This window comes from Protomyctophum parallelum, assembly GCF_964188405.1.
Source record: "Protomyctophum parallelum genome assembly, chromosome: 11".
NCBI lineage: Eukaryota > Metazoa > Chordata > Actinopteri > Myctophiformes > Myctophidae > Protomyctophum > Protomyctophum parallelum.
This window is the reverse complement of record NC_139707.1, coordinates 28,577,341-28,600,761: the sequence shown is the minus strand read 5'-3', so window position 1 is coordinate 28,600,761 and position 23,421 is coordinate 28,577,341. Positions and strand designations below refer to the sequence as shown.

Genomic DNA, 23,421 nt, shown 5'->3' with positions numbered 1-23,421 from the left:
GCATCGTTGCTGCTGGGGCAGAAACCTATTATCTCCATATTTTAACTTGTTGTGTGTTTTGGTAAATTAACTCCCTATACATACTATGGACTTTGTGAAGTCAAGAACCTCTGACCCTCTCCGTACCCACGCTTCTATCTGCCGCCCTTATTCCTTTTTTCTCTTTTGGACATGATATTGTTTGAACTTGTACTCAAGTACATTTTTAATCCCAGACGTTTACTTAAGTAAATAATGTGAGTATCTTTCCACCACTGTACATTTCTGACTAATAAAATATTCAATTAATCTGTAGAAATCTGGAGTCAGGCCTGATGGAGTGGACCTCTGTGGAGCCGTGGTTGACTGGACAACAGAGAAGTCCAGCAGGAAGCATGTGGTCCAGGTGAGACTATGTGACTTACATCCTGAAGTTCTCAAACGTTTTCCCTACTGTCTACTCTAGAACTACAGGATGATGGCAATACATGCTTCACAATTAATGTCCTATACCCTTGTCCTGAAGTCTTTTGCTGCTTTTCCACACCTTTTAACCACTTTCAATGTGGAGTCTGTGTTTTTGGGCATGCCAGTGTATCTGTTGCTGTTGGGCAGAAACCTCTTAATTATCTCCATATCCTATAACTTGTTTTTCATAAATGAACACCCTACTTGATCATACTACAGTTTCACACAAAAGCATCAAAAGTAGCAGATCTGCAAGCTCAAATGTGGCGTGAAGCGACACATTTTGGGCTTGTTGATCTACTACTTTTACTGTTTTTGATTTTGAATCCTGAAAAGGCACAGTTTTGGGCAAGCCGATATAGTAGGTGAACATCCAAAAATTCAAAATAATTCCATTAATGTTTGACATTTTCAAAAGAAAGCCATAATTGCTTGTAAAATCTGCTATTTTCATTATTTGTCATGAAGAAGGATATAGGGCTTAAGTGCTTAAGATAGTAGTTCAGATGATTCATTCAGTATCTTTGTCTTTTGTGCCACCTGTTCCTGAGCAGAATTACATTTGAGTCAGATTGTATTATTATAATACGTGATGCTGCTACAGAACAGTCTTTTTTACATCCTGATCATAGAAATTATATGGAGTTTATGGAATTAGACTGGTGATCCTGCACAGTACTTCTTCCTTTTGTCTGGTCTTTGAAGATAATGACAAGGACTTGAGCCAGGGAAGTAAACTGATCAAAATGTCATGTAACATTTTGATCCAGACCGATATATCGGTATGGCCGATTTAAGGCGATATGCTGTGACACATTGTGGCGTGTTGTGAGCTTGTAAATTGGCAATATTTGAATGTTCAATTTTAACAAAGTTTAATGAAATTAAACTTTTCCAAGTTGACGAGACTTTTTTATTTATATTTAAGATGTTTTTGGGGGCTTTTCTGCCTTTATTGATAGGAGGGCAGGGAGAGAGAGACGGGCAGTGACACGCAGCAAAGGCTGTCGGGATCGGGATTTAAACCTGCGACACGCTGCATTAGAGCCTACTATATGTGGTATGCACCTGGGCCGCTATAGGCCAGCAGGTGCTCAGAAGTTATTCAGTGCTTTTTGACAAAAGATATTGGTCAAAACATCAGTAATCAGTAGTTAATTAGGAATCTCTGCGATGGGAACCAAAAACCTAGTCAGGCTCTAGTGAGAGAGCAGTGACATCCAGGAGGGAAAGAGACGGGGCTGACAGTGTGATTTCCAGATCTCATCAAATGCTTAAGACACTTCATGGTGGCAGAGTGCTACTCTCTTCTCGCACAGCGTTTCAGCTCTGAAATCTTAATGCAGGCAAGATTAAAACGGGAATTACAACATAATCTTTAAATAATCCAAGTGCCGTGGACAGAGAAGTGCTTGTAATGTCGACAGCGAGGCTATTCTGAGGGCTGACAACATTGTCAATCAACACCGGGATTAAAGTTAAAATTAGCACAGAAAGTTGCTGTTACATTTTTTGCCCCCTATCCCCACAGTGTGATTTATAATCTAAGAAAATACCTCCGGAAGATATGGCTGCCAGATAGACAGATGTGATTAAAACATAATGGCATTATTCAATTTTTTTGATACCCACTTATGTCACCATTTCTCATACCGCAGACTACGAGGCAGATTCTTGGCTTTTCTTCACTATTTAAAAGAGCATAGCACCATAATTACTTCTTTTGAACCATACTCCATAGGCTATGTAGTTTTTTGAATGCTGCAATCTGAGCCCTGATGCACATTTTGAGAGAATATCATTTTTTGTACTAAATTATGCCAACAAATTATTCTAAACTTCATCATCGCCGTAACATGAGTCATTTATTGCGTTCTGCGGGCGAAAAGTGTTGATTACATTTTTCATCGTTTTGAAGAAAAACGGCAAAATAATCTTGAGTGCCCACTTTTCTCAATCGCTTGCTAACATAATGAAATATTTTGGTGATGATGGTGCGGTTGTTTTTTTTTCTTCCCCCAACTGCTCTCCGAATCGCTATTATCCTCTCCCTTCCTGTGAGGCAGTATCCTCCTTTGACAGCGTTGTCATCGACGGCCTGCTCTGCCAAAGGCAAAGGTCACAACCCCTCATCCCCCCTCGTCCCCCGTCCACTGTGTAAACCATGCTGCTCAACAGCTGTTTTTTCCCAGAGATCGCTTCTACCAATGAGTACTGGTGGAAGACAACGTAGTACTACTCACTACGAACCCGTTAAGACTTGAGGCCTATTCTACAAAATGTGTTCTAAATCAGTATTTCTCACTGCACTTGATTCGTGCTGCTGCTACTTCTCGCTTTAATTACAGTGTTTATGACCAAGTAAAAGGTCTATATTCAAATGTTTACTTGAGTAAAAGTACACAAATTATTGGCATCAAAATATACTGTATATTAGTAGCCTACAAGTAAAAGTACACTATTGTGATGAAAATAGGGTTTAAGTGGTCAATGTATGTTTTGTAAAAGAATAAATCAAAATCTGCAAAGTAACTAGCAACTAAAGTATTAAAATAACTGCAGTGGAGTAAAAAATAATATATATATTTATTTGCCTGAGTGATATGTACTAGCAAATTCACTTAGTTACTTTTCACCACTGCCAGTAGAGTAGAGCCAGTGGAAGACCTGGTCCTTCCCTTCCTACAGGAAGTTATGGGTAAAAGGGAAAGAAGAAGAGCACGCTGAAAACCAAACCTCCTCCCAGCTATCATCTCCTCGAGAAGAATAAATAAATAAAGAAGTGCCCTCTTTCCCTAGAACAAAACAAAACAAAGTGGTCCAAGTACAGTTGCAATTCAGCTCCGAGGGTTCAAGTGCTCAAGGGGTGTTCTCAGTAAAGTGTGAACCACCACACGTCGTTGCCAAACCAAGTTCACGTGTTCCCCTTTTGTCACTGAGAAGCACTGGTTCTCAAAGTGGGGTCTGGTGACCCCCAGGGGTCGTTCAGAAGGATCCATGGGTCCCCGGCAAAATGAGGTTCCCAGTTTAAATATTTCTTTGGCAATTTTTGAGGAAAACACGTCTTCTCTTATGGAGGTCCCTGGCATAAACTAGTTCTAAATGGGGGGTTCGGGGGTGCGTCCGCGGCCAAACACATAGGCTATACCGTAAGCAATTTGGGGGTCCTTGGCATGAACATGTTTGAGAAGCACTGACTGCAGTGTTGGCAGAATGACACACAGGTCTAGAAATTCCACCAGCAAGGGGTTGGCGGGTGGTAGCGGGGAGCGGGTTGAAGGATGTCACTGAGCCTATTGTCACCACACCGCACTGTATTTACTCAGCTGCGCTGTCCCTTTTTATTTGACACTTTCCTCACCCTTCCTTACAATATCATAATCCCTGTCTACAGCCCTGCACATTGTTCTGTGGTAAGTGTTATGTTGGAGTGCTGCTGTTTTTCTTCAAGGTTAACCCACGCTCGCAGATAAAACCCTCTCTCTGCTCTCTCTCTCTATTCTCAAAACAATACTAGTGTTTCCTGCTCACGGTGTCATTTATCTGCCTATCAGCAGTCCTGGAAGAAGTAGCCTACTCAGATTATTGTTTTAACTTGAGTAAAAGTAGCAATTGCTCAATGTAGAAATACTTTGTTACAAGTGAAACGCCTGCGTTCGAGTAAAACCACAAACGTATTGGCATGTATAGGCCTACTCACACAGTACCAAAGTAACAGTACAAACAGTATTTGTCAAAATATCATTGCTGTCGGGCAGAATCCCCTTATCTCCCCTTATCTCCATGCCTTTTGTGTTTTTTCGTAAATAAATTAACACCCTACTTGATCATCCTACAGTGTCACAAAAGCATCAAAAGTAGCAAATCCACAAGTTCGAAATGCAACTGATTTTGACTTTGAATCCTGAAAGTAACAGTTTTGGATGTATCAGGTTTCCACCCGACAGCGCCCCATTGCAACGCGTTGTGAGCTTGTCGATCAGCAATTTTCCCTGATAGCCGTAGTATAAATTTCCTCATTGCTTAATGCTTGTTTTGGAATAATCTAAATCTGCAGTAGTATAGTAACTAAAGTTTTAAAATAATCGCAGTGGAGTAAAAGGTAAAGGTACAATAGATCTATATATCTCTGTCTATACACATCTGCCTGAGATACAAGTGGAGTAGAAAAAATAAGTACCTCAAAATTGTCCTCAAGTACAGTACTTCAGTACATGTACTGCATGGTTCCTTTCCGCCAGTTGCTATCAGTAACCCCAGTGGTTTGACGTAGCTGTAATGCATACCTAGCAGGAAGGCAGGGGGAAAGCAGTGCTCTGCTCTTTGTATTAGGACTCTTTGACACCTGAGGGACCCCCAGATCTCGTGCCATGCTCACGGAAAAGAACCACTAACACAAACACGATATAGAAACAAGAGCAGCCAGCCAGGGTGAGAAACGTTGACCGTTGTGACAGGGTCGCTTTGAGGTTGAGAAGAGAGCCGCTTGGTGGTTCTCGTCTACGCGGCTCTGTGTGTTTCTCGGGGGCTGGTGGAGAAAGAGCGAGAATATGTTGCAACCTATTAGGTCAAAAAGCTGCAGTGTGTAAACTGGCAAGAAGAAGATGCTCCATATCGTTGCTGTCGGGCAGAAACCTTGCATCTCCGCGTTTCAGCTTTTTACTGCATGTGTGTTATTTCTTTTCGTAAATGAATTCATCACGCAAATGTACAAAAGTAGCAAAAACGCTTTGCATTGTGACACGTTGTGAGCTTATTTCAATATTTTTGCCATTTTTGAAACGTTTTGAACGTGAAAGTGGTTAAGTGTGTCTGTGTGTTTTATATGTACCAATGAGAAGTACGAACGATCTAAAATAATAACTACATTGGAACCATTAACACAGGTTCTTTTGTTTAGCTTTTTCTGAAAAGTAACAATTTTGGACATGTGAGGTTTCCCCCAGGACAGAGACGATATGTTTGTTATGTGGGACTTCAAATGAGAGCGCAGACCGCGAGATACAGATACATAACATAAGTAGGCCAGGCGGCAAATGGCAATAGATAATATTATTCTCAATTCATTTTTGACTCTCCTCAGCATTGATTAGAGGAGATGTCCTCTGGGTCAGACTAAAGGCTCAAAAAAAGGCTCCCCTGAGGCTAATACAACTTGAGGTTTTCTTTCTTTGACATTGCTCCGCAGAATCAAAAGAAGCACAACTTTGAATAAGCAGTCATGCATTTTTCATGCATCTCTGAATATCTAAGTGCCAGTGTGTCTGGCTTGAGTGAGTTAAAAGTAAATAACAAAAGGAGGAGAAGTAGTCTAAACTAAGGCAAAAACCCGCCCGCCGCCCAGAAGAGGAGGGAGACTAAAGCAAAATGTGTCAAAGGGGTTTGGGTTTTTATCAACTGGTCACTGTGACAAAGACGTCAACACTTGCATCCTTCTCATCATTAATTGATTCTTTTTGAGTTTTGGGTGACTCTGGCTGTGAGTTCCCTGTACCCTTTGTGGTCTGACAAACAATGGTTCTCGCAGTCGCAATCTGATAAAAAAAAAAGAAAGAAAGAAAGAAAACAGACTACAAAACAACAAGCGAGAGAGAAGGACTGAAACAACTGAAGATGATGAAATGGGACCCGGGGCTAGAAAATAATGAGTCCACTTCATAGTGGAGGAGCCCTAACCTGCCACCACTCCAAAACACAGTGCTTTTGTCTTGACTAATCACCAAGAAAGTTTAATATTCTTCCCAAAAAAGACCTATAGCCACCTCGCAGATGAGGCTCTCTGAAACAAGTTAAAGGTGAATTACGCTTGCAGCATTTCAGGCCAAGTGTTTGGAGGAGGGCTCGACCGTCAGGGTCAACGTTTTCTTCATTCATTAATTTTTTTCACGCTGAATTTGGAACGGACCTCGTTGTGTCAGAAGTTCACGTTGATGAGGATATTGATTACAAAAAGCACACGCTGCATAAACACCCTAGCACCAGTCACCTTTAACGCCGCCGCACAAGCCCCTCAAGGGCCCACGATCACAATTAGCGGCACATTGTTTTCTCATTATCGAAAGTTTAAAAAACAGAAACAAAGGGGGAAGGGGGGACCAGGTTGAAGGGGGGGAAGCAGGTTGGAACTATAGTTTTGCGATAGCTGCAGGGAATCATAGTTAAGTGTCCTGTGTGAACTGTCACCCTGATCCCAGGATGTAATCGCCCCAAAGCCGCTGACCTGAGTACTTTAATGCCATCCGTCTTAAGCCAACGGTGCTTGATTGCTCGCTGATGCCTGCATCCTGATTGCATGTTGTGAGTACCGTAATAGCTCTTTTCGACAATATACGAAGGGCCTTCCATATAACCTGGAACTTTCCACAACCCGTGAAGATGTGTGTACTGTATGTACGTGTATTTATTTATTTATTTATTTTGTCACATTGCAATGCGCTGTGAGCTTGTAAATCAGCCATTTTTCCGCTACGTTTGAAAACATTTGCAAGTACAAGTTTCTGGGTTCCCAGAACTCAGTACCACCTGCTGAGCAAGACCCAATTTAGGATCTGTGAAAGATTTGCTCGTAGTGTATGGAAACAAACATGGAAGAAGCACTCACATATTTTACTTGAGTAAAATACCTAAAGTAAAAGCAGCAAAACTCATTGTGCAGAAGGTGCACAATGTATAACATTTATAAAAGTCCTTTGTACAATGTGTCGCAAAGTGACACATTGTGGATAATAATAATGATAAACACAATTTACAAAGTAACTATAGTACATTTTTCAAATAATTATTAAAAGCACAATATTTGCCATTGAGATGGAGTGGAAGTAGAATTATTGAAAATTGGAAGTACTCCAGTAAAGTAAAAATGCCTCAAAATTATACTTAAATAAAGTACTTGAGTTTATGTATTCATTTACTTTCTACCACTGGAAACAAATCCACAACCTGTGAAATATGTTTCATGGCACGGTTTACTTTACATGGTTGACATAAGATTGGCTTCGTACGCATTAGAACAAGTTGTTTTTGACCCTCATAGATCAGATTCAATATAATAAATATAGCTGCAAGCAGCGATAAGGCGGGACCAAGAAAGAAGACAATGTGCACTAAGAACAATATGCACAAATAAGACGAGCTGAGTTGTCGGTAACCGGATTTGAACACACAACCTTGTGGTCCGAAGGCAAGAGCTACTGACTGAGCTACCTGGAGACAATCAGTTACTACATTTTAAACAGTGTTTGGCCAGTGTTTGGCCAAACAAAGCATGAGTTATGACTGTTCAAAGGTTTAATTAAAAAGAAAAATGCTATAGCGCCCCCCTTTGGCCAATTGGAGTAAGACTGCTTTCAGTGGTATTTGGCATGACCCTCTACTATACTGTAAAGTGACATAAGCATATGACGCTGCATGTATGTATTATAGGCAGAAGAAGAATTTTCACAAACCAGCAATTTTAATTGGCTCATAAAAACTTTTTTCACTTATAAAGTTATAAAGTTTCACTTATATAAGTAAATAAATTACTACGATTTATTGTCCTTATAGGTCCAATGTTCATGTCATGGGCCCTCTACCAGATTACCGCGTTTCGCAAAAACCGACTGCACGGTTCAGCCAGAACTGCTATTTTTGGCGGAAGAAGAAGAGGAAGAAGAAGAAGAAAAAACCCACAAAAACAATAAGTGACCAATGTCACTTTGTGACTTCTTGGTCCCTTAATAATAATACATCTTAATAATCCTACTCCAAATTCCAAAAGATCTGTTTGTGCTATGAATCACATCTTCATTGATCGTTCTGCACTCCGAGCGCCCCAACTCATTCCTCCGTTCGTTCACCTCTGGAGGATGGCTTTTTCATCTGTCACGACAGTGCCCACCATGAACACTCTGCATGCACCTCAACTTGATGTGCAACATATTGCAGCATCTCTGTGGTATCAAAAGCAGTGGGAGCGAGAGAGAGAGAGGGGCAGCATCTAGAAACTGCATGTGCTATCATAACCGGCGTCTTATATTCTTTCACCTCATGGGCATACGCTGCAACTGATTATGTTCAGCGTTGACTTTTGTGATGTATCGTAAGTGTTGTGGTTAATTGGCCCAAGAGGGTTGCTGAATAGCTTCAATGGAAACTGTCTCATAGTGGCAAATTAACGCACATCAATCAGTTTGCGTCATTGCGGTAATAGCATCATGTTAGCTCTGGAGGGTTAGCAAAAGGGAGGCATGGTTTTCATGGCCATGTTTTCTGGTCCTCCTTAAGAAGAACTGTCCTTCGGTACTTATATACATTGCCTGTTCTTTGGAATTATTCAGTCACTTGAATTGTCTTCTTTCCAGTTTGATTATTTTCTCTTTTTCTTTTCTGCTTCCCTGCATTGCGGTGGAGACAATAACATCCCCCTACATACCACAGAATGTAGGAAAAGAAAAACAACCCCCCCCAAAAAAAGGTTCTAAAAGATGAATTCCTGTCACCACTTTCCAACGCAGACGCTTTGTGACATAGCGTCCTAGGGCAGCTGGCAGTGGTCCCAGATGACCACAAAATGATACCTAGCGAAGCGCTTGTCTGTCAACTGAGGATTGACCCCTCGATGAAACAGGCAGGTTTCCGTAATGTATGTGTCATCCATCCCACCAGCCAGTGTTTCATTCCTAAAAGAAACAGGGTCCATGGCATTTTCTGAGGCCGATTCTAAAAGGACCTGAGGCCGACTCTAAACATTTTCTACATCTTAGAAGCAGTTAAAAAAAAGAATATATATGCTGCTATCTTTGCTGTCGGGCAGAAACCTCTTATCTCCATATTTTAACTGTGTGTTTTTCGTAAATTAACGCTCTATCATATTACTATACAGCATCACAGAAAGCATCAAAAGTAGCAGATATACAAGCTTGAAACGTGCGAAAAGCGATACGTTTTCGGCCTGTAGATCTGTTACTTTTGCTACTTTCAAATTTGAATGTTTTGGACATAATGAGGTTTTCCAACATTTTATTATCAATTATCACAAGCAGTGCCATCCCCCTCCCAGAAAATGGAACCCTCCATAGGCTGCTCTTCACTCTCACCCACGCAATCACGCCAACCATCTGATTGTCAGAGCAAAAAGCTTTATCTAGTACGCTTTTAATCGTTCCGTGATTTAAGGATTGTCATACTCTCTCGGGGACAAGCGAGCAGGAGAAGTAAACATGGAACATGCTGTTGCATCAGCGAGGCTTGTGTTGTTGTACAGTACGCTGAGACTGCTCACATAACCAGACTGATGTTACTGTATACCTTTCTAGGACTGTAATATAATTCCTCTCCTGTGAGTGAAGTCTCCAGAGGCTTGAAATGGGGAGTATAATCTCTTGAAATGACAGTCTCCAAAGCAGAGAAAAGGTATTTTGTGGTGGTGGTGTGGACCCGCCATGTACTGTTCAAAAGCTGCTTACATTGAAGTGGGCATTAATTTGAGTCCTTGAGAGAAACAGTGAAAGCACAGTGTTGTTAATCGCCAAAACGGTGCACGGATTTAAACCTTCGGCAAGCAGATTGCCTTTGGAGATTACAACTTAGAAATGAACTTCTGCTGATAAATCCCGGCAAAGGCCTTTATTCCGTACTAACAGGCACGAACCGCATTCAACAATCTACCTTTATCATCAGGCAGCTGTGAAGCCAGCGTTAGAATTAGCACAAGATCAAGAGGACATGCAGGCTGGGAGAGACTAGCGTGGAGCTACAGAGTGGTGGATGAGGGAAGCTTTTATATTGTACAAATGATAGGAAAATGTGAACATCACAAACATGTGCCTCGGCCTTTAGAATTAATATTCTTCTCAGGGCAAACCTGACGAAACACCAGTGCATAGATACTCTCTTTATTCCACCAAGCCTAAGAACTTTTTTTTCTCCAGTATCTTTGTGAACCATATCATCACAGTTTGACATATTCACAGATATTTTGTTGCAAATTGGAAATAATTAACTTGGCAAAGTAGAATGCTTCAATGTTGTATTGTTCCTTTATGAAGAACCATAATTAATGTTTAATTTAAGAGCCAAATGCAAATGTATAAAGGCACAAATGGCACTCTCCTCTCTGCACCACTGTGCATATTTAAATATTAATGACTCCAGTCAAAATAAGGCCCAGACATTCAACATCCTCTTTATTAAGAAATGTGATGAAAAAAAGTGATTTATTTCATATTCTTTTTCATTTCTAGATGCAAAACAGTACTTTGTGCTGGTTACTGTAACTTCGTTTAACTTTGCAAGAAATGCACACGAAACTTCTGACTGGAATTAGATTTTGTATTTTCTCCTTTTTTCCTCCAATGGCAATGGATGGGATAGAATCCTTGATAGACCCCAATGTGTGGATTTAGCCCATGTGTGCTTTACTTACACAGGAAAATCCTCAGTGTTAATTGAACTCAAATTGTACCAAGTGGACCCATAACGGTCCATTTGTACACTATCCAAGTTAAATTAGTGCTGAAGATTGTCTGTGTACTATAGATGCCGGATGAGCTTTAATGTCTCGTTTTTTACGCACTGGGGAGTTGTAATATCTGCAACCAAACCCAGCCAATGACAACAATGTGGTTTTGTTAATTCTTGGTCTGTTTGCTCAGTGACTGGGTACTTCTCAAGGGATTTGGTATCCAAATACATTTTCTATTTGCCTTAGTTTATCAATTTGCCCGCATTCAGTTTTTCGCCATAGACCTTAGAGGTACAGTTTGGTTAGTATTACCTCCTATGCTGTTGGTTAGCTCCCATTTGGGCTACATAGGAATTGAGAGGCCTTTGGGGGCTATATTTGCTTTTTCACGCACATTAACATTTCTCCGGCAAACTTTTTTTTTTGCCTGAGAATGAAATGACCACGCTAATTAAAATCACAAACTGTGCTTTTGAGAGGGTGCCTCGCCACGTGTCAGGATTAACATCAAGCCATCATATTACCAGTTTGCGGCCCGGAAACCTTACAGCTCAATATGAGCCTGACACGAGAGGAGGCGCGCCACTATACTCGTACCTTTGTGCGTGGCTGGCGAGATTAGGACAGCTGACATCAGGACTCGAGGCTGGATGTGGCCGCATTTAGTTTGCGGGGAGCTTATCTGCTTTTTTCATTAACCGAGTGAATAGACAGAGAGAGTCCGCGTGTCATCTCTTCAGGCTGCCTCTTGATAATCTTTAATGCATCTTTGGCCGTACTGCCTCCTAAAAGAAAAATGTTTGATATATTTTTAAGTAGTTTGCTCTCCCTTTTCTGATTAAACTTCAGAAGGATGAGCCCCTCTTCCTTATCGGCTATTCAGATAGACTTTGGCGTGTAAGTCTTGACGTTTCAATGGACGACTTCTGTGTCTGAGATGACAGGGGAAGAAAAGTGGAGCAAAACGTTCAGGATGCGTTTCTGTGGCGCGATCCTGCGGAACGCGGGTTAAATCCACCGTACTCTTAAAACCCCCCTCCCCGATGACATGAGGGTCTTACCGCGGCAGCTACCATGTTGAATCTTTGGATTTCAAGATAACAAGTTGCCGGGATAACTTAAAGGGAGGACATTGGTTTCTTAAATAGGCCTGGATCTCAGAGGATTTATAGGGATGCATGGATCCCGAGTTTCGGCATCATTTGTAAATCTACAAATAACTCTCGAAGACTTTATGTTAAAATTGTTGCTTTCTTTTGTTTTTCTTCAGATGGGGGACTGCGTCAGAAATACCCCATTCACAATGGAGAGTTTGTGTTAATATAATGTCATGTCAACACAGAACACACTTATAGACCAATAGTCAACCAAACTAATGAATATATTGAATAACAACCCCCCCCCCCTCTTCACAACTGTAAGCTTGTAGTGTGGGTATTCTATATTGTCACTATTTTTGCATGACACAGAAGTGCAGCGTAGTAAAATTATTAGTATTATGCTTAGCTGCTTAATAAATTATTTGATTTATCAAAAAATGTTATTGTAATTTATGAGATTGATGATTGATTGATAAATGATCGCTAGCTGCAGTGCAGATGTGCAAAATTGTGCATGTGCTATGCTGTATGTACTGTATACTGTAGTAACACAAAATTCAATAAAGGTTGTGCTTCCGTCACTGGAAAAAGCAACACATGGTATGATGAAACATACTGTACTATACTGTACATAGATGCATCCTAGTTGACCAAACATATGGTCGCTGTCGGGTGGAAAACTCATATGTCCAAAACTGTTTAGGAGTCAAATCAAAAAAGCAAAAGGAGCGGATCGACAACCTTGCAGATCTGCTACGTTTGATGCTTTTTTTGACGCTGTAGTTTGATCAAGTATGGCGTCGATTTACGAAACAACACACAACGTTAGAATATGGAGTTAAAAGGTTTTTGCCTGACAGCAACAGTTACAGTATGTACAGCGATGCATCCTATAGTGTAGTTGATGAAACACACATATCATACATACTGCATACTGAGCCTGCCCAGGCTCCTGTGGAGAACCCAAGCTCTCTGTGTCCACCATGCAACATTCATAATGAAGGGAGCAGACTGTAACTAATGCAACATTCATGTAAAGACATCTAACTGAGCTTATGAAACAACTTTTCTGAGTGCATTATGCCGCTGCTAATCACGCAGAGGTTTGATATGAACACAACATGGGTTTATTGTGACTATGAGTTACTACAACTTGGAGCCCCTGCTAGTCCCTGCACGACGTCGCTGTCTGGTGGAAATCTTGAACGTCTAGTATAAATAAATATGGAGATACAAGGTTTCTGCCTGCCTGACGGCAGCGATATGTTCCCTGTGTTCCTGTATTAGTATTATATTTTGTCCACGAGCAGCAAACTAGTCAAACAGAATTCTAGGTTTGCGTGGTCTGTGCGTGCGTGCGTGTGCCATGCGTGTGTGTGTGTGTATTGCCTGGGCTTCCGAATGCACCAGTCCTACTCATAACCTGTCCCCCACAATGCAGCGTGATTGTGTGGACCCTATTACTGACACGTCCCGGGGCAGCCTCCAGGAGAAACAATGTTCCAGAGCAAACATGCTTGTTCAGATGCTCGTAACCCAAGACGAGAGGGCTCGCAAACGCACTCTGACAAGGACTGCGCCCGGAACCATTCCCCCCATTTTAGATCTGGCATCACAAAAGGATGCCGCTTAACTGCTCCTGACGCTTTGTAAGCCAAGTCAGAAAAGTCGGTTCCTCAAACAGTCAAGACACTTTGAAAAGTCTGCAGGGCACGTGGTGGAAGAAGTAGACTCAGATTTCGTTTTAAGTAAAAGTAGCAATAATCACAATGTGGAGGTACTCTGTCATACATTTTAGTTAATAGGCCATAACCGTTTTGTCTGGTCGAGTGTGGGTTGGACTTGGACGTGGGTTCAACTCATAGCTTGAGTCGCACTAACATTGGCCCCATATGGAATGTCACTCTGCTATAATGTAGCTCTACATATCAGAAGGATAGGTTTCAAGTGGGGCTGTACTCTGCTATAATGTAGCTCTACATATCAGAAGGAGAGGTTCCATGTGGGGCTGGAAGGAGAGGTTCCATGTGGGGCTGGACTTGTGTCGACATCCACGCTTGCTGCTTCAGTCCTATGTTTTGCATCAGGACAGCTTTGTGCTGTCATTAATGTGGTGAAATCACCGCAGCGCATCGTTCGAGCCTCCAGGTTGTTGAAGCAGCTAGCATGGTAGTACAGCGGCTAACAGCCATATTGTGAGAGAACCTTTCACTTGGTGATACAAGCGTGAAATTTGGCATGAACATGCCTCTGGGTCACCTCTTTAACTTTTTTAACCGAGCCAGCGAAAAATCCAATATGGCGGTCATTTTTCAAGATGGCCGCCAAATAAAAAAGGCCTTTTGTGGCGGTTCTGGACAACCATGGGTGCGGCCGACTCGAGACCGGACACTGCACTCCCTGTGGGTGTGTGGAACGTGTGTGTCGAATTTGAAGTCGGTGGGGCGAACGGTTCTCGGGTTACATGGATTACAGATGTACACACGCACACAATATTTGTGCAATATAGCAGATCATTGGAACGGTTGTTCGCTTGGTGATACAAGCGTGACATTTGGCATGAACATGCCTCTGGGTCACCTCTTTAACTTTTTTAACCGAGCCATCCAAGAATCCAATATGGCGGTGCTATTTCAAGATGGCCGCCACATCTAAATGTTAGCCTATGTCTACATTTCTTACAAATTTTAGCCATCTTGAAAAATGACCGCCATATTGGATTTTTCGTTGGCTCGGTTAAAAAAGTTAAAGAGGTGACCCAGAGGCATGTTCATGCCAAATGTCACGCTTGTATCACCAAGTGAAAGATCGTTCCTATTATCTGCTGTACTAGGAAGCTAACGTTCGTGTAGCAGCCCCATATATCGAACCTTCCCCTCCGCTATTGCACACAACCGTGCTGTTATCAATAGCTTTTAAATCTAAATGTCCCTTTTACGGGGCAAAGGCGGCTTCTTCATTCCTTTGGGTGAATGGTGGTTTGTTGTTGTCTGTCTGTCTGACTGACCGCACGCAACGCTACACTGGAGGCTGTTTGGTGCGCCATTTATATCGGTCCGACTGCCTGCTCTGAAACTCGTCCTGTGAGAAACGTTCCGGTGTGAAAACAGGAGTGCGATTAAATGCGTAAATGTTTTTAACGCAATCATTTTTCTGTAGTTAATTAAACGCAATTAACGCATTAAAGTCCCGACCCTAAAATATATATATACATACTTTCACTTAAAATTTTATATATATATATATATATATATATATATATATATATATAATTTTAAGTGAAAGTGAAAGTGTTTGTTAACCAATGAAAAGTATTAACATGATCATGTGACTATAATAATAACTACATTGGATCCATTGGAACACAGGTTTGCACATACAAGGTTTCCACCCGACAGCGATGGATATCCTCCTCGAATGTTCTCTTGGACGGTTTTCTATACTCCTACTATCAAAAAACATGTTTAACGGACAAAAAAAAGATTTACGACAAGAATTACATTATTTTCAAAAGTGTTCTTTTTTCCCCAGTTAGAAATGCTATTTCCATCTAGCACGTCACGACAACTCTTCGCCAGGCATAGATCAAGCTTGCGGCCCTCCACATGCATGGTGGTTGATAAACAAAATCCACAGAATTCATTAAAAGGTTTTGTGCGATACAAAGAATTATGGCTCGGTCCAGCTCTTCATGGCGAATTAAGACGATTTTCCCCCAAAATAAAAAGGAAAAAGGTTATGTTCCTGAACTCCTCGACACGACCAAAGGAATTACCTCCCGGAGGCAAACAAGGGAGAAGTTATCTTTCTGATGATTAAAATAGTCCACTAGAAATGGCTGATGGTGTGTGTGTGTGTGTGTGTGTGTGTGTGTGTGTGTTGGCATTACAGCACATGAAATATTATTCACTCGCTTTGATGTTTTTAGCCTTTTTTCTTCTGGTCTCAATGTGGGCTTCTTATCAGCGTAATTTCAACCACACTTGACAATGCTGACCTTGATGTCATGCTTTCTCAAAGACTTCCGCTAGGCTGCGATTATTCCGTCTGACGGCGCCAAGCGCTGTTATACTGCACCGTTGGAGAGATGCAGAACGGGCCCAATATTAAGATGACAAGTATCACGCTAATTGTGTTTTCTCCCCTCTGAGGAAGACAGTGTGCGTTTGTCTCTTTTCTCCGTGCACGCGAGCACCCCTGCAAAACCAACGTGAGCATAATGTACGCATAGTACACGCGCGCCACACACTCAGGAATTTGATATGAAGGTTCCTGATGTTTGGGTGATACCACGAGCACCATATTGTCGCTATCGGGGTGAAACCTCTTATCTCCATAACTCAACTTTTGTATGTTTTTTCGTGAATTTAATGTCCTACTTCGTTGAAAATAGCAGATCTACAGTACAAGTGTGCACTGTGTAGATCTGCAATTCATGCGAAAAAGTGGTTAAGTCTGTCTGTGGGTTTTATAAATATTTAAAGATGGAGTGCCGTGATTTTTTTCAACCCTAAAACATGATCATCAAGTATTATTATTATTATTATTAATATTATTATTAATATTATTATTATTATTATATAAAATGTATGAATGAGTGTACAGTATTTTTTTGTTCAAATGTCATTTTTATGTGGACCAATTTAATAAGTATGCCTGGTTTGCCTGGTGGGTGGGGATGGGTGGTGATCCACCTGAACTGCAGCCACAGCTGTTGTTGTATGATAAAGGGGGAGGGGTTAGGGGAGGGGAAGATATTGTGATGTCACTGTAACACTGTTTTGTTCATTGGCACGTTTGACTGTCAAGGTTTCAGCATCCAGGAAGAAATCCTAAATACAAAGGGAAGACATCATTGCACATACTGTAACAACCACACTAAGGGGTCTAACACATGAAAACCTGGAGAAATAAATACATACAAATCACGGTCCTCCATCTTTAACCAATGATACCAATGATTCATATTGTGACTAAATAATAACTATACGGTACAGTGGATCCATTGAAACGTTTCCACCCGACTGCGACGATATGAGAACTGTTTATTACTGCTTATTATGGTGACCTCAGATATCACTGTGTGCTGTGTGTTGATACGTGTTTAATTCTAAACGATACCAGGATTCCATCTGAAGCGTCGGTGTGTTAATGTGTGCTTGTGATTACGTTGCATCACCGGCAGTATTATTCTCATTCTATTACAGATCACAATGAATACAGGTAGCGAATATCTTCTGCAGGCTGACAGCTACCCCACAATTTGCAAATGGCACGACACTATTAAAAAGACGGTCAACTCCTTGGTAAGCACATGCCTCTTATTACATTATGTATGCGTTATGTTGGCAACGTCTCATAAACATGATTAAACGCAGTACTGCACGTATAAGTACACTTTTGAGGTACGTTTTCTCTGTGTTTTGTTTAAATACTTTGCAAAATGTACAGATCAAGGTACAATTATACAACAATGTTAAAAGGATGACACAAAAAGCCCTGAGGGGCTTGTTTCCTAAGCTAGTCCTGTGAATTCAATTAATCAAGGCATATAAAGAGTAAGACATACACTACAATTAATAATCAATAGGCCTACTAGGAGCAGTAAAAGCATATTTGCAGATATTACAAACAGTGTAAGTCAATACTTAATAAAAAAATAATGCTTTTCAGTTACAGTATTTTAAAATTGGAATTGCTAATTTTACTTAAAGCTGCACTATGTAGCTTTCCTCTTCTAGAGAGTAAAATCCAAAGTGCTGACTTTGTTTAACCATTGAGCTAGTACAGCCTTCCTGCTTGCTCAGAGAATAAATTGAATCTTGACCAGTCATGACCTTTGACACAATCTAAATGTCTCAGGGAGACAAAAGAAAACCACACCAATGCAATTGTATAATAATATATTGTTGCGACTGTAGGTGGCAGTTTACTATGAAAACCTGCATTTCCCGTCAGTCGGTCGAGTTCTCAACAGGCCTCATCAAACACTCAAGACACGCTCCATATTAAGGCCAGACCTCATCAAACCCTGTACACTCAAGACACGCTCCATATATGGCCAGTACAGAAGTCATTCCATATGTTGATCTGACCCCCCATGCCAAAGCGCCAGATCGCCCAGCAGTCTGCCGTCACCCAAGTGGATGTGTGCACGCTTCTCACCCTCAGGTTGTCTTACTGGTATTAACATGCACAATTGCACATAATAGCCTACCACAGAGATTGGACCCGCAATGACATTGGATTAATTAAAAAGTTACATAGGCCGCTTTTAGTAAAAATCACACCCGTGTGAACTGAGTGGTGCAACTCCCCTCTCCCCCCCCCCCCCCCCCCCCCCCCCCCCCCCCCCCCTCCTCTCTTCTCTCTCTCTCATTAGCAGGCAACAGTACAGCACTATCTCTCTCTCTGTTTCTGGCACAACAGCGCCCCTACTGGTACTAATAGTCATACTCGTGCTCATTAACGTCACATACATATAGGCGGACACCGGAAACGGATATTGCTGTTCCTCAAAAAGAAAATCTGAGTATTTCTTCCACCACTGCTTAGTGATGTTACGATGACTAAGTTGACAACAGGTCATAAACACTGTGATTAAGCTGTAAGAGGCAGCATGAATCATTCATTTCATTGAAATGAAAACCAGATTTCAAAGGTAAAATTAAATAACTCTACCGCGTGGTACACATAGTCAGCAATGGTTCGTAGTTATCATGAATCACTGACCACCACCACCACCGTTTCAGCTCAGAAAAGTCCTGCGGTGGCGGCGATGGGGGTGAGTACGTAACGCCCTAGCCGGTTATGCAATCGGCATCCTCGGTACATGGAAGTGAAAGGTTGTAACCTGCCTCTCTTTCCTTGTGTGCGTGCATGCAGTCGAAGGTGGACGGGGGCTTTGCTCGCAGGAGGTCCAACAGCACAGAGTACTTGCCGAGGCATGGCAGCCTGCCAGGCTATGGGTCGGCGCCCTCCTCCTCCCCCACCACCAAGCACAAGCAGCAGCAGAACCACAGCCACCGACGCTCCATCAGTAAGACGTCCATCCCTCCCTCCCTCCATCCCTCCCTCCCTCCCTCCCTCCATCCCTCCCTCCCTCCCTCCCTCCCTCCCTCCCTCCCTCCCTCCCTCCCTCCCTCCCTCCCTCCCTCCATCCATCCATCCCTCCCTCCCTCCGTCCGTCCGTCCGTCCATCCATCCATCCATCCATCCACAACACCTTTGTTACACTGCTTACTCAACTGTGCTTACGGATTTTGACAGCAAATTTTGATTTACTTTTAGTCACAGTCTTTTGAATAAAAAAGATTGTGTCGAGTCTGTCGGACCGACGATTGTCCAGAACAGCCACAAAAGGCCTCTGCCCAGGCTCTTTCCTTGTGACATACTGTATCTTTGGGGGAAATATTTACATATTTACGTACCATTAATATGACAATGTAATTCAGAGGTGCCGAGAATGAAAGTTAAGTTGTTCTTCAGTCTTGCTCAAGGACACTTCGACACCCAGGCGTAGCCGGGGATCAAACCAGAAACCATCAGATTCCCAAGCGGCGACTAGGGCTGTCACAACAAGCTGGCGATTATTACATAATCACCTAATCACAATTATTCAAGATAATCACAGTAATATTTTTGAAAAATCGTCATATATTTTCAAAAGTTTTAAAGAAAATGTGGAAATAGCAGATTTACAAGCTCACAACGTGCCACAAAGCGATGCGGTGTGAGCTTGTAGATCGGCTATTTTCACTGGTTTGAGTCCCGGGGAACCTTTCTTTTGGGTCTCGAGCTAAAAACGTTGGGAACCACTGACTTAGAAGATGCAATGGCTGCACTACACATTAAGCATTATGCATGCTTAGCTCCCGTTGAGGTAATTCAGTCTGACAGGTTTCCTTTGGTATTTTCGTGTCATTTTACTATTATTTTAAACAAATACATGGCACAGGAATCTTGTGGTGACTGTTGATTTCAATTATACATTTGTGCAGACGAACCATGACACAAGAACATGCTAATTAGCATTATGTCAGCATATGTCAAGCAGCAATTATGGTAATCCCCGTCAATGGTTCAAATCAATCTTGTCACCTTTTGGCGCTTGCACGAGGAATATTATCGATGTAGGATGATCATATTAAAATCCTAATTAGGGACAAGGGACATGGAGTCCGATCTCCCGGCTCTTATTGTCAGCTTTAGCCTTTGCCTTTGAGTCTAGTGATATTTCCCCTCAAGACTAGCAGGGCACTATGTCATCAAAGTCTTATCTCTTTTAGTAATGCAGAGCAGAACATACAAGATGTATTTCAAACAACAACACAATTCTGCTCATCATCAATGACAAAAGAAATGCCAATAAAATTAATATCAGAGATATTGTATGCATTTAAATTCTTATAGGGACTTATAATACGCTCATACCTGATAATAAACTAATTCTACTGGAAGCCGCCCCTCCTCTTTCAGAGCAAAATAGGAAGCAAAAAAGGAAAAAATAGTTGTTTCTTGGATTACAATGCTACAGTATAGACAAAATAGGTCAACCTCATCCATTTGGGAGGAGCAATGTTCATTTTTATTAAAATGACAAGCAAGGCTAGTCTTTTGAAAAAAAAAAAAAAACAGCTGGGAATTCCCAGAGACATAGAAAAGTTCAATTGGAATGAATAATAGAAAAAGACAGCCATGGGAGAGGTGCCTGGAAGGAAGCCTATAATGAATAAATAAGAGCGGGAACGTGTAACGAGGGGGGGAAACTTTAGCATCAGGTAGTACTGTGGAGCAATGCCAGCTGCTATTTAGGGGGAGCTTAAGCCTTCTTACAGTGTATTTTCCAGCAGACTACCCTACCACGCCCCACAACCCCAAAAATAAGCTACTAATTATTTGGTGCTAGAATCTACCAGGTCACACCGCCACATTAAAATGAAATCATACCATTTTGAGAAACGGGAAGGAATTGTACAGTAGTAGTGTGCTGGCAGAGTATATATATCACAGTCATATACAGTATGAGCAGTTTTTTTCCCCCCTTCAAAACCCACTACAGTACGTGTCATATTTCTTAACAGCATCAACAATGGTGTCTGGTCATAATCAGAACCCCTGGCTCTTGTCAAATATCAATCATGTTCTTCTGCTTTGAATGTTCTCTTTGGAACAGTTGATGAGAGTCACGACGGTCACATACAATGGGTGAGCATGCATATTAGGGCTGTCAAAAGAAATCGATTCGAGTTAGAATCGCGATTCTAATGCCGTCCGATTCAGAATCGATTCTCATTTTCCAAAATCTTTTTTTTGCACAAATGTACCTGTACCTGACAGGTACATTTGTGCAAAAAAAAAAAAAAAAAAGCACAGGTACTACCTGTGCATGCAATGCATTATGGCCTGGGTTTCTGCATAGTGCATTTACTACCAGCTAAGCTAAGCCTGCCAATTGTATTTATTTTACACCTGTTTTAATACTAATGTATTGTTCTGGTATTGAGTGAGAAGAGATTTTGTAACTTTTGTACTGGTTCAAATTTGTGCAAGCTAAATAAATGAGACATGTTCTTACTCTTGGATTTAACCTTTGTGTGTTTAAATCATTCAGTTGATAAAACCTTTACAATTATACAAGCTTTTTACTAAATGTACTCTGTAAAACTAAATGTACTCTGCTTTCATGCCAGAAGACTGGAGTAGATCATGCTAAAATTCTATTTAATTGTTTTTAATTAAAAAAAAAACTGCTTTAGAATCGGAAGAAAATCTTTTTTGAATCGAGAATCGGAAAAATCGTTTTTGAATCGAATCGTCACCCCAAGAATCAGAATCGAATCAAATCGTGGGACACCTAAAGATTCGCAGCCCTAATGCATATGATACAAATTTTGTAGGAAAACCCCACATGACTTTGTATTACAAAGTCATGTGGGGTTTTCCTCGCAATTTTTAAAACTCAAGGTCAGCATACTCAAGAGACAAAGATCACCATTAAAGGATCACTTGAACACTTTTCAACCTATCTTCATATAATTGGTCCTCACTAATAATCATGATAAAATAGCAAAAGAAATGTACTTAGTCTGTGACTCATAGGAGGGCTGTAGGCAGTTCAGAAACCCGTCCACCAGTGACATCATCAAGCTTAAAGAAACTGCAGGCTTTCTATTCCTGAATAGAAATTGCCTAACGATGATGTCACTGATGGACAGGTTTCTGAACTGCCAACAGCCCTCCTATGAGAAACAAAATTTGGTATTTTATTATGACCATTAGTGAGGACCAATTATATGAAGATAGGTTGAAAAGTGGTGAATTGGTCCTTTAACTAAAATATATGTTGAGCGGCGACCCCATCCATTATTGGGGGGGAACATTAGTCAAATATCTGCTATTGCCAATGATAGCAGATTGGTTGTAGATGGAAAAATGCGGTCCAAGACTCAAGTACAGAGCCGACAAAGGTCCAGTTTAAGTACAGATTGAGGGTTAAAGTGCCTAGCAGGTAAAAAACAAACCAAATGAAGCGCTGCCTGTAATACTTTGAGCACTCACACATTGACTGCATTGCAATCTGTATGTGCTGCCTTTTGCTGCCACTATTATGTTAACAACAGTAAGAAACAGCAGAGAGAAATTTGACCTTGATCTTCAGTTTAACCACTCAAGTTCTCCTATGTTTTGTTCTTCCCATGATGCTTGGATGTTGGCAGATATGTTCACAAGCGGAAAGCTGAAACACAGCATGTCAGACAGCAGCGCAGACAAGAACGGGGTGAAGAACAGGCTAAAGAAGTTCATCATTCGACGACCCTCCATGAAGACCCTGCAGGAAAAAGGCATCATCCAAGGTTGTGACTTTCACCAGTTCCGAAAATCAGCTGAAAAAACCCTCAAATATACTGTAACAAGTGTTTCTAATTATTTAGGCTCATCGTTGATCTTACAGGCTTTTGGTCTTTATGTGATACTACAGTATGTGTTTTGCTGTGTAATTACCATACTTTGTCTTGCAGGTTACCATGGTGACTATAATATTTCTTAGAGACTCAGTTTCTCTTATATAATAGATTAATACCATGAAATTACTACTACAGTGATTTGAAAATCATCTCTCCTCCCCACTTATTAAGAGTCAAAGAACAACGGTAGATAGATAAATGAAGCGCATGAATTTGACTGTGAACAACCACGCCAATCCAGGCAGCTAGGCACAGAGAGCCATTCCTCAAAGGGGTAACTAATTTATTGAGCTCACGGTTGAAGGAAAATACACCATTAAAGGGCATATTTAAGCACATTTGCAATCCTTAGAAGAAGGTAACGGTATTTGGAATTTCCCCACAGCTTCAAGGAGACCCTTTAATGTTGTGTCCACGGGACAAACGCGAGATCAAAGCGAGAGGACGTTATTGACGGAATAAA

General features: G+C 41.3%; 1 protein-coding gene across 1 annotated transcript in view; it reads left to right on the top strand.

Moving 5' to 3' along the window:
• arhgap15 (Rho GTPase activating protein 15) overlaps positions 1 to 23,421 on the top strand; it is a 76,443-nt gene that overhangs the window by 16,323 nt on the left and 36,699 nt on the right. The window contains exons 5-8 of the mRNA XM_083776277.1: positions 296 to 385; positions 17,199 to 17,297; positions 18,877 to 19,030; positions 22,710 to 22,847. Of these exons, the coding sequence (XP_083632403.1) occupies positions 296 to 385; positions 17,199 to 17,297; positions 18,877 to 19,030; positions 22,710 to 22,847 (481 nt within the window). The remainder of the gene's footprint in view (positions 1 to 295; positions 386 to 17,198; positions 17,298 to 18,876; positions 19,031 to 22,709; positions 22,848 to 23,421) is intronic.